This window comes from Hydra vulgaris, chromosome 12 (genome assembly GCF_038396675.1).
Source record: "Hydra vulgaris chromosome 12, alternate assembly HydraT2T_AEP".
Classification (NCBI taxonomy): Eukaryota; Metazoa; Cnidaria; class Hydrozoa; order Anthoathecata; family Hydridae; genus Hydra; species Hydra vulgaris.
The window spans coordinates 72,380,793-72,397,487 of record NC_088931.1 but is presented as its reverse complement, the minus strand read 5'-3'; the positions used below and the strand labels follow the sequence as shown (position 1 = coordinate 72,397,487).

The following is a 16,695-nucleotide window of genomic DNA, read 5'->3' as shown; positions in this document are numbered from 1 at the left end:
CTCTTTTCTGCAACAGTCTAAGGCTTGCAGTGGCTTGTAGATTTTAAGATTTTTGTAGATTTTAACTCTCCCATTGTTGTAAGGTTGCATTTCATTCTTTTTTTTACAAATACTGTCATGGTCAATGCTCAAACAAGCTATCATCTCTATTACAATAAACCAAAACTCATTCTTGCTCGCTTCTTATTCAACAAGTTGCATCCTTTTACTGCATCTGTTCCTTCATGCTATAAAAACTTTTATTAATCCAGTTTTTTTCCTTGCACATCAAAAAAACCTTATAACTCTTACTCATGTTTTCCTTTTCTATACAACCTACAACTTTTTAAGTCTTCAGTTAACAATTTCTTAGTTTTTCAACTCTTCTATTTTAAAGTAACTTATAACTTAATAGTGGTTGCTTGCAACATTGTTACAAGTAAACTAGAGTTTAAAAATATATTATATATGCCAGTATTTAATAAATAGTAAGGTAATATAGTGTAAGTATAAATGTAAGTATAAAATTATAATATATAAAGTATCATAATTTTTTTTCTAGTCTGGACTATTAACTCTTGCTAAATCTTATAATTTTGCTGGGGCTGGGTTTGCAAAAAGTCTCATTTTTTGCTGGGGCCAGGGCCTTAGTCACTTACTAATCACCATCAACAAACATCTTGACTTATTTTTGAACAGATAAGACTGACTGATTAATATGGGAGGTAGAATATACATTTATATCCATGACAGCATCAGTTCTTTTAATTTGACTAATAGTTATTTACATAATGAAACAATATTAATTAAATATGATGCTCAGTTTGTAAAGGTTATGAAATAATTCTTATTAGGTGTATCTATAGAGTAGAAGCTTGTATTAAGGAAAATAATAAAACACTCCAATATGTTATTAGAAAAAAATAAATATTCAGCTTTACTTATATGAGGTGACTTTAATTACTCAAAAATCGAATGGAATATTACCAAAAACAGGTTTTTAGATGCACTGAATGATTGTTTTTTTTAACTAAAATAAAAATCAACCTAAATTTCAAATAAATAACAAGGAAACAACAAACGTATTAGACTTAGTGATAACAGAATTTTCAGCTAGAGTTTTTTAAATAGAACACATGTTAAACTTTATTTGAATATTTTATTATTCCTTGTTTGTTTGTTTTTTTCAAAGAATACTTTTAGCTTTATTTCCAAACAATTTTAGCGTAGTGTTATGTTTGAAAAACCTGAGATAACAGGTAATTTATTACCCATTTATTTTTTTAGAAGAAAATGACTTAAGGCTTAAATCCAAAACTTATTTTTTTTAAAAAATTGTATAAGTTATTTGAATGAGTTGGAGAACGATCAAATATTAAATAAAATGATAAAGCTCATAAGATCTCTCTCCTATCGCATTTTTATAGGAGGAATTGAAAGTAATCTCAAAAACTAATGCCTAATTACGCACAAGATGTGGAAAAAACTTATTAGTTAGTGGCATAAAATTAGGGGTGTCCAGGATAACATTTTTTTTATTATCCGACCAGATATTGAATACCCAGATATTTAAAAATTTTCCGGCCGGATAATGTAATTTAAATCCTAAAATATATAGTTTATTATGACAATATATTATTGCGATAAACCTTCAAAATGGCGAGTTTTGTTATGAAGCTTTTCAAAATTAATGATACCTGTGATTTCACAGCAATTGCATTCCATGTGGAAAGCAGATAAGCAGGTGATGTAATAAATCTGGTCAGAAGTCACTTTGCACATCTCCACTGCATAATCACGCAAAAAAATTTCATTTTAAATTGTATAAAGTGGAAAAAAAATTATCATTGAATCTTCTTCACAAGGAAGTTCAAAATGTATTCAATTCTAATCAAGGCTCCTTTTTAAACCTACTCAAGGAAATAATGTTTTAATCACTTGATTATAGAAAAAAAGAATGACATTTTAAATTATTGGAAACATGAAGAGAAGTTTCCACTGCTAAAAGAGTTAGCACTTAAGCTACTAGCAGCATCTGCATCCTCTGTATTTTCAAATAATTGTTTTCATTATTTATGAGAAAAAGCGATCAAGGCTATAAATGTTAATTTATCCACATTCCGGTAAAAGAAATAGAAATGAGCAATAAACTGATGTATTTATTGCGCATATATAGTTTTAGAAGTATTTTAATAATAATGATAACAAAATTGAATAGAAACCATTAACATTAGATTATTAAAAAATAGATTTCTTTCAATTTTCTTCAAGATTTCTGATTTTCTTCTATATTTCTAGAAAATTTTCAAGTTTCTTCTAGATTTCAATTTCCTTCTAGATTTCTTTCAATTTTCAAATGACATTAACATGAAATATCTGGTATATAAAAACCGGATAAAGTTATTATCCAGCCGGATATCGGATACCAAAAAATACCCCTATCCGACCCACATATCTGGATATATATATATATATATGTAGAGTTCTATGGTCAGCTACGCAACGAGCGCAACATGTTTTTAAAAATTTAACTGACTCGTTATATTATAATTTTTAATTTTTTTTTACGTTTACACTCAAATTATCCTTTTTTATTATTATTCACAAAAAAAAAAGGATAAGAAGACAATTTGAGTAAAATAGAAATAAAAGACAGCGGTCAGCTACGCAACGCGCAAAAAAGCTTGTTTTTTTAATTTAAAGTTTGAATTATTTTTTCTCCGAATCTATAATTTATTTTTTTATAAAAACGTTTTTTTCTTCAAAAACAATTATTTCATTGAAGTTATATTTATAAAAAATTTTTAATATAATATAATAAAATTTTAATATAATTACACGTCAAATAAAAAGTTTTCAAAAAACTATGCGGTCAGCTACGCAACAATCAGCCACGCAACATGCGAATTTTTATTATAATTCAAATTAAAACCCAAAACAAATCTAAAACTATATTTATAGCTTGTATTTAGAAACAATAAAAGTTATTTATAAAGTTTATAAAGATAATTTTACATTAAAAGAAACCTGGACCCCGGGGTGGAAAAGGGGGAGGGGGCTTTAGAAGCTTCAGTACTCTCACTTTTTTAAATAATGGGGCTAGGGGGTAGGTAATACAATTTCCTTTTAAATGTACTATTGATATTTTTATCTGTTCACAACCTTATTATATAAACGTTTTTAACTCAAAGATGTATATAAATACATTCATTTTACTTGCATTTACTTTGGAACTTTGATCTTCAGAGCTTTAAAAGCATCAAGTATTTGGACAATAATTGAACAACTAAAATAATTTAAAAAGCAACAACTAGAAGTTCTTTAAACGTGTAAGCTGTTATTGTTGATCGAAATGTATTAGGGATAAACTGAATAAACCTTCCGAGCTTAGTTGCGCAAAAAAAGTCACCCCAAGAAAACTTGAAAAGTATTGAAAAAAATAAGTAAGACTTTCAATAGAATAACAATAACAGGTAAAAAAAAAACGTTTTAAGAAATCATGCAGTCAGCTACGCAACAATCAGCTACGCAAAACAAATCTAATATTTATTTATGGCTTTTATTAAGAAATTTTTACAGCTTTTTAAGGTGATTTTTAAATTACCTGATCACTGCTAAATGTCTAGACGCTTCTATCACTTTGATATTATGCAATATTTGGCGAAAGCTGCTCACCTACAACGTTACCGTCTAAAACCTGAAAGTAATGGCATTTATGCAATTCTTTAATTTTTTTTGTTTTCTTAAAAAAGGTGCTCAAACCAAGAGAGTTGTTTATCTCTAGCTTTTCTTTATCAGTCAGTAATATAACGGTAATTTTTAAATTGTTTGTTGCGGCTGCCAAATCGCTAGCACTAGAAATTATATATTTTTCAGTTAAAACATTTTTTCTGGCAACACGTTTTACAGTGGCTCCAATTCCATCCACAACTCCTTTTCCATGCATTGCAGCAAAAAAATGCCAGTGCATTTTAATTGTATGCTTTTTTTCTAAAATTTTCATTGATGCCAAAATATATTTATTTTTAAATTGTGATGTTGCGTTGTCACTGAAAATATGAACTTCTGTAATATCGTCTGATAGAAGCTCGATAATTTTATTTATGTTTGGAACAACAGATAATTTTGTATGATCGCTTGAATCACAAACTAGCGCAAAAGATTTAATTTGACGATGCCAAACTGCACATGTAAATATAGAAATGTGATTTTGACCGAAATGAGCTGCTTGCGTTTCGTTTTGGTAAATACAAGTATAATTTTCTGCCCAGTCAACTTGAATAACAGCCTTATTTGAGTCTTTTTGAATCGCTGATTCTATATTAAATTTAAATACGGACGATTGACTGCTCTTGACATTACAATGAATAATAAACTTTGCACACATTTCTTTAATATGTGATAATAAAACTGCAATTGTTCCTTCTTTTTTAACCTTTTCTATTTTGATATACGATTTTGCTTGAGGTTTCTGCCACTGATTCCATGAAACATCTAACTCAAATTGTTCGAACTGAAGTAATAATTTATCAAACATATTACAAACAGTACATTCTTTGCAAACGGCATTGAAGCATTGTTTTGTTGGTTTTTCACAAATAAAGTTTAGAATCATAGAGTTTCCCGTTTTAATTGTAGTGAATATATCTGAACCCGGCGAAAGTGATTCAAGAGCATAACGCATATTTTCATGTAACATGCAAACGCACACGTTATGAGGAATTGATGATACACATCGAACGTAAATTGGTCTCCACTGACAAAATTTTGACAGGCTTAATTTAACATCTGCATTGTTTAGCTTAAACTCTTCGAAAGCTTCTTTTAGCGTATATAACATGTGTCGAATTTGAACACGCACCTTTTTTTCTCCTATCACTACAGAAGTATAATCTGCTGTTCTTGGGGATATTCGACTTATTTCATCGTCGCAATAAAAATTTTGTATAACCACTAAGTCTTTTTCTCGGAGACTGTTTGTTGATTTAGGAATTGAGTAAGTTAATGGTTGAGTTTCATTGAGTAAACAACACAACAGTTCCTTTTTCTGAACAAGACTTTTGGGAAGAGAGCGATTCAATTTTTTTATATACTTTCCTTTAACTTGCACATTTGCAAATGATGAGTGATTTGATTCGAGAGATAAAGATGCGTCTTTTTGCCGCAGTCGAAATTTTCTCATTCTTTCTAAACTTTTTAATCTTTCAGCTGCAATTTTTCGAAAATCTTTTTTCCATCTTTGTCTTCGAAGTCTAGCATTTTCTTTAGCTTTGAATTTCTTTTCTTCATGATTTCTACTCATGTAATTCTTTTGATTCATTGCTTTTCTATTTTTTATCTTTATAGCTGTAATAAAAAAAGTAAACATTCAAATAAATGTAAAAATTACTTAAAAACTCTATAAAAACACAATGCTCACCTTTTTTATTTTCATTGGATGCGCAAGCAACTGGTTCCTGCAGTGATTCCATATCTTTATATTGACTATAAAGTCTTTTGGAGTTTTAAATAATTTCTAATTGACTATAAATGTTTTGAAGTTCAAAATAGTTTGGGCAAAACTATTTGTTGCATAAAAAAATTGACAAAATTTGCGACATTTAAATGTTTAGTTTTGGCAGTCAGCTACGCAACAGGAAGTTGAGTGGGTTTTTTTTAACTATTTGATGCCAATTTTTTTTAATTATTGCAAAACCTTAATATGGCTAATTAGTTGACGTAAATAATCGACAAGGATTTAAAAAAAAATTTTAAATTGATGAAAAAAGACAACTTTTCCTTCCCAGCGGTCAGCTACGCATCATGATTGTGTAAGAAACTATTTTGCTTATATCGCGTGAAATAACTAAAAATTAAATGTTAGTGCTTTAACATATTAAACCAGCTTTGCAGCCGACCAATTTAAAACTAATTGGAAAAATTTTGGATCACTACAAGATTTTAAAAAAATAATGAAAGTTAAACACTTTTTCTTAAATGAAATTATACTTTTTCCGTTTACTTTAAAATCTATAAATAGCTTGTTCAATTTTTTTTTTTTTTCTTTAATTATTTTTTTTTAACCTTTAAGACTATATACTTATAGTAATGGAAAAAAAAATTCATTATTTTTATTTTTTAAAACGAGATTTGTTTTAATAACCGCGTGGAACTCTACATATACATATATATATATATATATACATATATATATATATATATATATACATATATATATATATATATATATATATATATACATATATATATATATATATATATATATATATATATATATATATATATATATATATATATATATATATATATATATATATAAACACTAGATTTCGTGTTTTATAATGGATAATTACCGTTATGTTCAATGTATAATTTGTATAAAAGAAAAATAAGGGCAAAACTGTTATGCTTTTTTTATATGAATTATACATTGAAAATAATGGTATTAACCTAAGGATTAATTAAGGAATTGCGAATTGCAATATCTGGAAAAATCTGTTTTTTTTTATTTTAAGTTCAGTTAAACATGCCTTTCAAAATTACCCAATAAAAATTTTTTATTTTTTATTTTAAAAATAACGCATGTTTTCCTAAACCATTAGTAACAGTTGAGAAATGCTTAATGGTTTACAAAGTACATAATTTTGCATAAACTAAAGTTTGAAGACCAGATAATTTTCCAGGTAAAAACTTTTGTGATTGCTTAATTTGGTATAATTTATGGTGGTATAATAATGTTGTAATTATGTTGTTACAGTTTGGTAAGAATAATTTAGAAAATTTTGCTTTTAGTTTTTTAAGTAAACTATGTTGCTATAAGAAACCTTTTGTTAATTGAGTTTGCTGATATAAATGAAACACACTTAACTTTCTAAAAAAATATTACTTTGATTGTAAATAGAAAAAAACTTACTCTGTTTCATTAATATATGTAACAAATTCTGCAGGAACTTTTTCTTCTTTAGGATTTTCAAGTGGTTTTGTTCTAAATAAAATAATTTTTTGAGTTTACTGTGTAAAAATGATATCTAGTTCTAAAATAAATTGCAATTTTCTTTTTCTTAGTAAATATAATTTTATGTGGTTTAATATACATTAAAAATATAGCCATTTCAATCTATATTTCCACTTATACTACGCACATGTATGTATGTTTATGCATATAAACAATACATTAAACAAATAAATGAACATACTTCATTTCAAAATCATGCAAAAAAGGAAAATAGATTTGTTTAATCAATCAATGACTAACAAAAAATAACTTTACAAAAAAACATTTCATGATAACAAATGAAAAGAACATACAATGCAAATGAACTATCACTTTGTAATTGTGAAGGTGCACTTGTTGCTACACCTAGCTGGAAAGGTAATGATGTAGCAGTTGTACTTTTTGTGTCAAACAAGCTAAACCCTGTTGTTGCTGGCTTACTTCCAAATAAGCTACCTAAAATATAAGAAACAATTTAAATATAGCTTAACTAAATAATACATTAATACAATAAACTGCATGGGATTTCAATCTTGCCAAGCATAGCAATTATAACGCTATACTATTAATTATTAGAGAAAAAATAAATGTTTCTAGCCTGATAGATTACAAAGATGGGAAAGATAGAAAAAACTAGAGAATTGAAAAAACTAAGTATGAGAAAGGTGAGGGAGAAGATGAAAGCTGAAAACCCAGAAAAGTATGAAGAACAAAAACAAAAAGACAGAGAAAGAAAAAAAGCAACATGGAAGAAAATTCATGAACTTTCAGAAAGGGATAAAAGATCAGTAAGAAAAGGTTGGAATGAAAGGACCAAAAGAAGTCGAGAAATGAAAAAGAAAAGAAAACAACTAATTGAATATTTGTCAACACCACCTGAAAGTCCAATTTTAAATATTCCTATCGACAATGAACTAGACTTCAATGTACTTCCTGGTCCCAGTCAAGAATCTAGTTCCAGAAATAGCAGCGGGCTAAAAATTTGTAGAAAGTATAGAGATGGGTTAAAGAAAAAAATCTAAAAATTAGAAGAAAAAAACAAATTGTTAAAGCAAAGAGGTGATAAATACAAACAAAAATTCTACAGACTGCAGTCTGCAAAAGATAATACTCCTCGAAAGGTGGTTAAAAAAATGACTAGTGGTACAAAATGCTCAAAGGAAGTAAAGAAAAGCTTGTTTTTTTAGCAAAGTGTTAAAGACACAAATACAATTAAATTTTTCTACTGAGAGATGTATTAACAAAAAAAAGGTTTTTGCTAGGGTATTAAGCGGAAAGATAATAAAGAAGTACAGACTTCAAAGAAGCCTTAACAATCTTACTTCTAGATATATCTTACCACGCAATCCATACCATACACATCAACTCTCAAATATACTGAAACAACGAAAACTTAAGATGGAAGTACAAAACTTTTTAGAAAAAGATAGTTCTAGTAGGCTTACAGCTGGGAAAAAAGAAACTATAACAAGAAACAAACGGAAAAAACAGAAAAGACTATTGAATGATACAATGTTAAATTTGTATAATGACTTTAAACAAACAAACGAGTTCAACTCAACATCTTATAGCACATTTTGTAAATTGAGACCCTTTTGGGTAGTTCAACCAGACTTCCGTAAACGAGATACTTGTCTTTGTATTGACCATGAGAATTTTGCTTTGGTTCTTGAAAAGTTGTATTTAAAGATGTTGGCATATTAATATCCCACTGACTTGCTAAAAAGTATAATATGTAATAGCGAGCTGAGAGAATTGTGCCTAGAAAGAAAATGTGGAGTATGCTGTTTAAACAAAAAAATAATTTGTAAAGAATTTGAGAATGAACAAGCAACTTTTCCCGAATGGTCTAAAAAAAGAGTTGAAGTTTTGTTAAAAGGTAAAATGAAGACATGTTTCAAAACTGTAAAAGAAGAGTTAACATTAACTAAAAAACAGCTGTTTTTACATTTTATTAATAACATGTTGGAAAAGTTTATGAGGCATGTATGCAATATAAAACACCAGTACAAAGCTACATCAGAAATAAAAATAACTTGGGGCCTGGGATATTTTCATTCATTGTGATTTTTCAGAAAATTACAATTGCAAATACTCAAAAGAAATTCAATCGCTCCATTTTGGTGGATCAAGAAACCGATTGTCAATCTATACAGTTGTGGCGTACTATTACAGTATTTATGAAAACAAAATAAAGGCCAAATCTTACTGTACATTTTCAGATAACAGGCAACACGACTTTGTTGGGATCTGTGCACATTTAAAGCCTGTTATTAATGACTTGAAAGAAAAGCTGCCTATCATTGAAAAAGTTCATTTTCTTAGCGATAGTACTTCTCAACAGTACCGAAACAAGTCCATGTTCTATTTGCTTGGTACTTTTTTTCGAAAAGAATTTGGAGCTAAAACAATGAGATAGTATTTCACAGAAAAGGGGCACGGAAAAGGTGCCCCTGAGGGAATAGGGGATGTATCAAAAGAACAGCAGACAGAATAATAGGACAAGGGAAAGATATTCCTGATATTAATTGTTTGGTTGAAGAAATAAAAGAAAAGTGTCCAAGTATAACCATCTATACTATTAAAAAAACAGATTTCAATCTCTATGAGAAATGTGTACCCAAAAACCTAACAACTTTCAAGAGGGAATTTACAAGTTCATGAGGTGTTTTGGAGTTCCACTAAAAAAGAAACGCTGTATATGAGAAGGCTGACATGCACTTAATGTGACAATGGTACAAAATGCAATCACTATAGTATTGGAGAAGTACTAATCCCTACTGAATCTTTGACAGATCTTCATCCTCGTATCCTTTTAATGTATAAATTTAAATTGGCTCATATTGAATATTGCAATTTTTTGCATTGCTTAAATGTTCTAGGTACTTAGCCATCAAGAATGTTTGAACATTAATATTTAGTTTTTCAGCAAGCCTTGTATTTTCATAAAATATTGAAATAAGTTGTGCATCAAAAACCTTATTTAACTGTTATTTAATTGTGTAATTTTTTTTTTATAAATAATTTTATTTGCTTCTGTTTTAAGAAATTCCTTAACATACTTTACCAGGTCAACGATCCTTGAAAAGGAAGAAAGCACTTGCTGAAGGAACAATATCCAAAGGTTTGCCACAAGAAAACCAAGGCCCAAGTAAATGTAAAAAGAAAAAGACAAGACTAAGTTATCACAGTGTTTACGACGATAGTGAGGAGGACAGCTTGTCTATTAAAATGAATGACTTTGTGATTGTGAAGTTTCAAACTTCAAAAAAAATTGTCAAATACTATGTTGGGTTAATTCAAGCCTTAGTTGCAGATGGAAATGAGTTTGTCATAAATTTTTTGAGAAGATCTGGCCAGGAACTTTTTACATTTTCGGAGAAAGATGACATCTCTGTCATCGATAAAGGTGATGTAGTGTTTATATTGTACCAGCCAAACCTCAACAACAAGGGGCAATACAGTTTTCCACAAGATTTACCATTCAAAAACATTTGCTAATTTACGTACTAATAACACTTAAAAAATTTTAAAAACTTGTACCATATACTATTTTATGTTAGCTAATAAAAACTATTGATTACAAATGATTATTATTTTTGAAAATTACTTGAACAACACTTATAGCTGTTACAGCATTAGTGATATTACTCTTAACGTCACGTCTGTGGTAAAGTTGTCATGTCTGTGGATTACGCTATAAGTTTTTTGTTTTTTTTTAGTAAACTGACATTTAACGAGTTGTGTGGATACTTTCAAATGATTAAATATACTCAAAGCTATAACCACAAAAAATTTGGTTTAAAAAATTTAATATTTAATTTTTATAAAATTAACTATTGAAAATGTTACTTTTCAGGAGAATGACCCATATATATATATATATATATATATATATATATATATATATATATATATATATATATATATATATATATATATATATATATATATATATATATATTTAAATACATAAATATATATATATAAATATTAGGGTGCATCAAATGCCCCGTACTTTCAAAAATTGATCTGTCCCTATTCTTAAAACTTTCAATTGGTTCTCACAAAACACTCTGTTAAATTTTTTCAAAATTGAATGAGATTTAGAGGGGCCACCTCAAGTCTGAAACTTGCAATGAGACCCTAAACAGAAGAAAAAAAAGTTTTTCAAATGTATGTCATGTTGGGTCTCAAACGAAGCAAAATTTTATAAAAATTACAAAAATAAATATCATTTTTTGTTAAAAACAACTTATAAAAAATTTTTGACAAAAACCATTAAAAAAATTTTATTTTATAATTTTTTGTTAAAAAATAATAATTTTTATGTAATAAAATTTAAAATAATAATTTTTGTGTAAAATTTTTATTATTTTTGAAATTTATATAAAATTTTGCTTCTTTTGAGATCCAACATGACATACATTTGAAAAACTTTTTTTCCCTCTGTTTAGGGTATCATTGCAAGTTTCAGACTTGAGGTGGCCCCTCTAAATCTCATTCAATTTTGAAAAAATTTAACAGAGTGTTTTGTGAGAACCAATTGAAAGTTTTAAGAATAGGGACAGATCGATTTTTGAAAGTACGGGGCATTTGATGCACCCTAATAAATATATATATATTTATATATATATATATATATATATATTTATATGTATTTATATATATATATTATATATAATATATATATATATATAAATATATATATATATAAATATATATATATTTAAATATATATATATATAAATATATATATATATATATATTTAAATATATATATATATATATATGTATATATATATATATATATATATATATATATATATATATATATATATATATATATATATATATATATATATATATGTATATATATATGTATGTATATATATATATATATATATATATATAAATATATATATATATATATATATATACATATATATATATATATATATATATATATATATATATATATATATATATATATATATATATATATATAATATATATATATATTATTGCAGTTGACAAACTTTTAAATTGTTGTATTTAAACTTTTTAAAATAGTTTCTCAAAAATAATATTTTGTTTGAAAAGGTTAAAAAATATCTAAAATAACCTAAGTTACTGAAAATTTATACTTATTTATACTTTTAAATCAGAATGATATGATTTATACACATTTTTTAAATGCAACTTCAAAATAACAGAGAAAAAAAAAGAAGTCTTTTTTATGTTTTTAAATGCCCAAGAACAAAAAAAACCTGTTAGGAATGGAATAAGCCCAGAATAGACAAAAAAATCAAAATTTACTGCAAATTTTATAGAAAAAAAAATTTTTATATTAACATATTAGCTTTATAAAATAACTGTTGCTTAAAAATATGGCAACAATCTGACTTGTGCATTTTGAAAATCTTGATAAAAACATAAGAAAAATATAATAATCAGTTTCGTAACACAGATTAATTATTTTACCTACCAAAACCACAATTTTATCATATCGATATTGTATCATATAACATTTATGAGACTTGAAAATTTAAAGAATAAAAAAATTGTATGATTATATTGGTTCTTTTATACAACTAAGTGTTATATAAGAATGTTTAGTAACAAAAATAATTGTCTCACAAAATTATGTAATTATGTTAAAAAACAATAGGATTGATCATTCATGAATTTTACCTGCACTGGAACTGGGTAATGATGTTGACGTTAGACCAGCACCAAAACCACCAAATGAAAATCCAGGATTTGTGTTAGTTGTTGCACCAAATGCTAAAGTTGTTGAAGCATTAGAAGTATTACTTAAACCAAATCCACTGAACGCAGGAGCTGTACCAAACGAAAACGTTGAAGTTGTAGTTTTGGCACCAAATATATTAGTATTGTTGTTAGTTGCACCAAAGGTAAATCCGCTACTTGTCGCCATTACTTTTCTTTCACTTTCGGTTTTTAATTTTATTTTCCCGTACTCAGAAGAAAGCATTAACTTTTCGCAATGTCAAAATCGAATTTATTTCATATCTCTAAAGCAAAATATTTAAACGAAAAAAAAGATTATTGGCATTTTTTTCAATTGAAAGTGTGTATTTGGGGCTGCAAAATTAGTGATAGATATGTAATATTTGACAAAAAAAAATATATTTTAAATTTTTTTCAGAAATATTTTAAAGAGAACAGCTCATTTTCCAAAAAAATTGCCAATATTTGTTTTTTGTTTTTAGAACATCTAATGGAAATAATTCATTTTCCGGAAAAATAAGCATAATCATTAACTTAAAAATAAAACATATTTTTTACGTTTATAGCTAATAAAAAAATTTTTTTAAGGTGGTGCATACCTAAAAAAATTTTTATATAATATTAGAAAGTTGCAATAATTGTTTGAAAAAATGTTTGTCAAAATAAAATGCTGGACCCGCCACTATATACAGTTTGCCGAGACGGGGACAAAAGGGAGAGTTTTTCCAGGGCGGTGGATATCCAAGGGGCGCTAAATGAAAATAAGGTACCTAAAAAAGAAAAAAAAAAAAAAGAAAGAGGTCCTAATAAGAGCGCGAATCGGGGTTGCTGTCCCTCTCGGCGGCCTTGCCTATATAAATATACATACATACATACATACATACATACATACATACATACATACATACATACATACATACATACATACATACATACATACATACATACATACATACATACATACATACATACATACATACATACATACATACATACATACATACATACATACATACATACATACATACATACATACATACATACATACATACATACATACATACATACATACATACATACATACATACATACATACATACATATATATATTTATATACATACATATATATATATATATATATATATATATATATATATATATATATATATATATATATATATATATATATATATATATATATATACATATATATATATATATATATATATATATATATATATATATATATATATATATACATATATGTAAATTATGTTAGTGTATATTACAAATAGAGTGCTCAATGTTCTTAAAGAACAGAGCAATAATTAATTAGTAAAAAACAATTATCTAACTTTTATCTTCGACTTGAAGTTTCACCATTGCTGGATCATCAGGAAGAGTTCTCTTCCTGATGAGAAGAATTCCTGAAGAGAACTCTTCCTGATGATCCAGCAATGGTGAAACTTTAAGTCGAAGATAAAAGTTAGATAAGTGTTTTTTACTAATTATATATATATATATATATATATATATATATATATATATATATATATATATATTTATACATGTATTTATATATAATTTTCATATTGAGGTTCATATTGAGGAGATATCAAAAGATACCAAAGAGTGAAAAAAACTGTTAATGAATTAATGCAGGATGGTTTTAACCAAAAACTGTCAATGAGATTCAATTTGTGCTTCCAAATAGTTTGTTTGAAAATTTCCTGCGAACAAATAAGAAAAAATGCAAATCAGTTTTGAATTGAATCAGTTCAATATAAGTTATCTCAGTGTCTTTTTGATACAAATTTTTTTGTATAAAATAAAAAAATATTTTTTAACTAGAACACGAAAATGCTGAATAAATTGCCTAAAATCACCTCCACATAAAGCACTAATAATGTTTCTATTAATTTAATTATTGTCTGAAATCAAAGTAAAAGCTTTATAACCGCAATTGTTGATCATTTTAACCACTTCTATAATGTTGCCTTTTGTATAGAGAGCAGTCGTGTTCTTTATAAGAACCATTTGCTACAACATCATTGTATAATGATAATAAAGAACAAATTGTAAATGTTTGCATTATATTCATATTTTCATCAGGTTTTTTTTTTTTTTTTTTTTTGCATAACAGTCAAACAACCTCCTTTATAAGTCTTTTTTTCATTTACATAAATTTCTTCCAAAAAAAGAGTAACAATTTGCTAACTATTTTCCTATAAATTACACATGTTTTTCAAATAAGTTACATGGCTGTTATTGTCAAATGATTTATTATTCATTGAAGAAGCAGTATACAATTTTCGAAGACAAGATACGTTTCGCGAGGTCTGGGAATTATCTTGTTCTACCTCCAAATTTTTGAGTTTTGAGTTAAACGATTTAAAAACTAAAAACTTTAGGATTATAACTAGAGGTGTACCGGATTGGAAGTTTTTGATTGTGAAAGCCTGCACCTCAGCATTGTGGCTACATAATATATTTATAACCTATAATATATTAAAATTTAAACCTGCATAATATTTACATTTAAAATTATTTCTTTGTTTTATATTTTTACATTTAGATTAATGTTGAAGTATTTACTGTTTTAGGCATTCTATATTTTTTAACTATTTAAAAATAAGTAAACATTAAAAATGAGACTATTCTCAGAGGCAGGTAATATTTTGATGAAAAAAAAGCTCGTTTGTTGCTAAAAACTGGATAGCAACTCCTTTTTCAACCACAATATTCCATAACTTTTAGAAATCCTTACATAAGTACATCCCTAATAATAACTTAGAACTCAATATAGTAGAAAAACATTTTTTTTGAGGTACATAACACAATCAAGAACACAAATTTTTTAAAAAGGTTGAACAAGATAATTCTAACCTCGTGTATTAGGAACAACAAAGCCATATCACGTACCGTGTTACGTGTAAACAGATTTTCGCATCCATTTTAAAACTAAAAACCAGGACTATAACACACAACATTGCAACAACTGTATGGAATTCTCTCTCAGCACAAAACATCTGCAACAACATGAGCAGCCGTGGCGTAGTGGTTGGGCACTTGCTTCAGAAACAAAAGATCTGTGGTTCAAACCCCACGGAACTCCCGGCAGCCATTATAGATGGGGTGTTGGCAAGAAAGAGTCTCTCGGCACGTTTTTATAAGGAGGTAAATGAAATTTATATACAGATGTGTAAAAATATATTTAATAACAATATGTCATTAAAATTACGCAAATAAAAAAAAATTAAAAAAAGTGTAACTGTAAACAAACGTCTGCATGCGTAAACGTCTTTAGCATAAACTGACTCTGCGGGCGGTATATGAAACGATAGTACATAATCTCTTTATACTATTAAGAAAACTTTAAATTTTTATTTTAACAATCACTTTTTTTTGCTATATTTAAATTTGCTGTTAATATAAAGTTGAAAAAAATAAAAATGTATCATGCTAAGGGGTGAATTTGAACCCTCAGAAAAGACACTGATGATAGCGCACTAAACCACTGAGTTATCGATGATTTACGTTCAAGTTAAAAACAAACAATTTTTTTAATCTCTTATAACTCTACATATGCGGAGAATGTGTGATTCGCAGGGCCATTATATATACATACACACACACACATATATATACAGTAGCGTCCAAAAGTAACCGGACAAGAGCATAACTTGAGATAACTTTTGAATGAAAAGTCCAATTTCTTTCAAATTTTCACTGAAATGTCAAAAAATTGATTACAAATCTAAAAACAAATAAATTTTTACTAAATCTAAGTAATCTAATCTTAAAAGTTCATTTAATTAAAATTCCCGCGTGCAAAAGTATCCGTACAGAAAAAAAAAAATTGAATTAGATTTTTTTTAAACGTTTTTTAAATTGAAAATACTTTATTTTAAAGTAAATTGCTTAAGTATTTTGTTGGGAAGCCCTTCGCATTAATTAATGCTTGACA

General features: G+C 26.9%; 1 protein-coding gene across 2 annotated transcripts in view; it reads right to left on the bottom strand.

Annotated features, from left to right (window-relative positions):
* Positions 1-15,891, bottom strand: part of LOC100215393 (nucleoporin p58/p45) — a 35,447-nt gene extending 19,556 nt beyond the window's left edge. Inside the window, exons 1-4 of one of the 2 annotated variants that reach the window (XM_065814347.1) lie at positions 15,651-15,891; positions 12,668-13,011; positions 7,288-7,429; positions 6,893-6,964 (exon numbers count right to left, since the gene is read on the bottom strand). In XM_065814347.1, the coding sequence (XP_065670419.1) occupies positions 6,893-6,964; positions 7,288-7,429; positions 12,668-12,971 (518 nt within the window). In that variant the 5' untranslated portion in view covers positions 12,972-13,011; positions 15,651-15,891. Of the gene's footprint in view, positions 1-6,892; positions 6,965-7,287; positions 7,430-12,667; positions 13,012-15,614 lie in introns of both variants that reach the window. The other variant, XM_065814346.1, reaches the window with a different exon arrangement.
* Between the last annotated feature and the right edge of the window lie 804 nt (positions 15,892-16,695).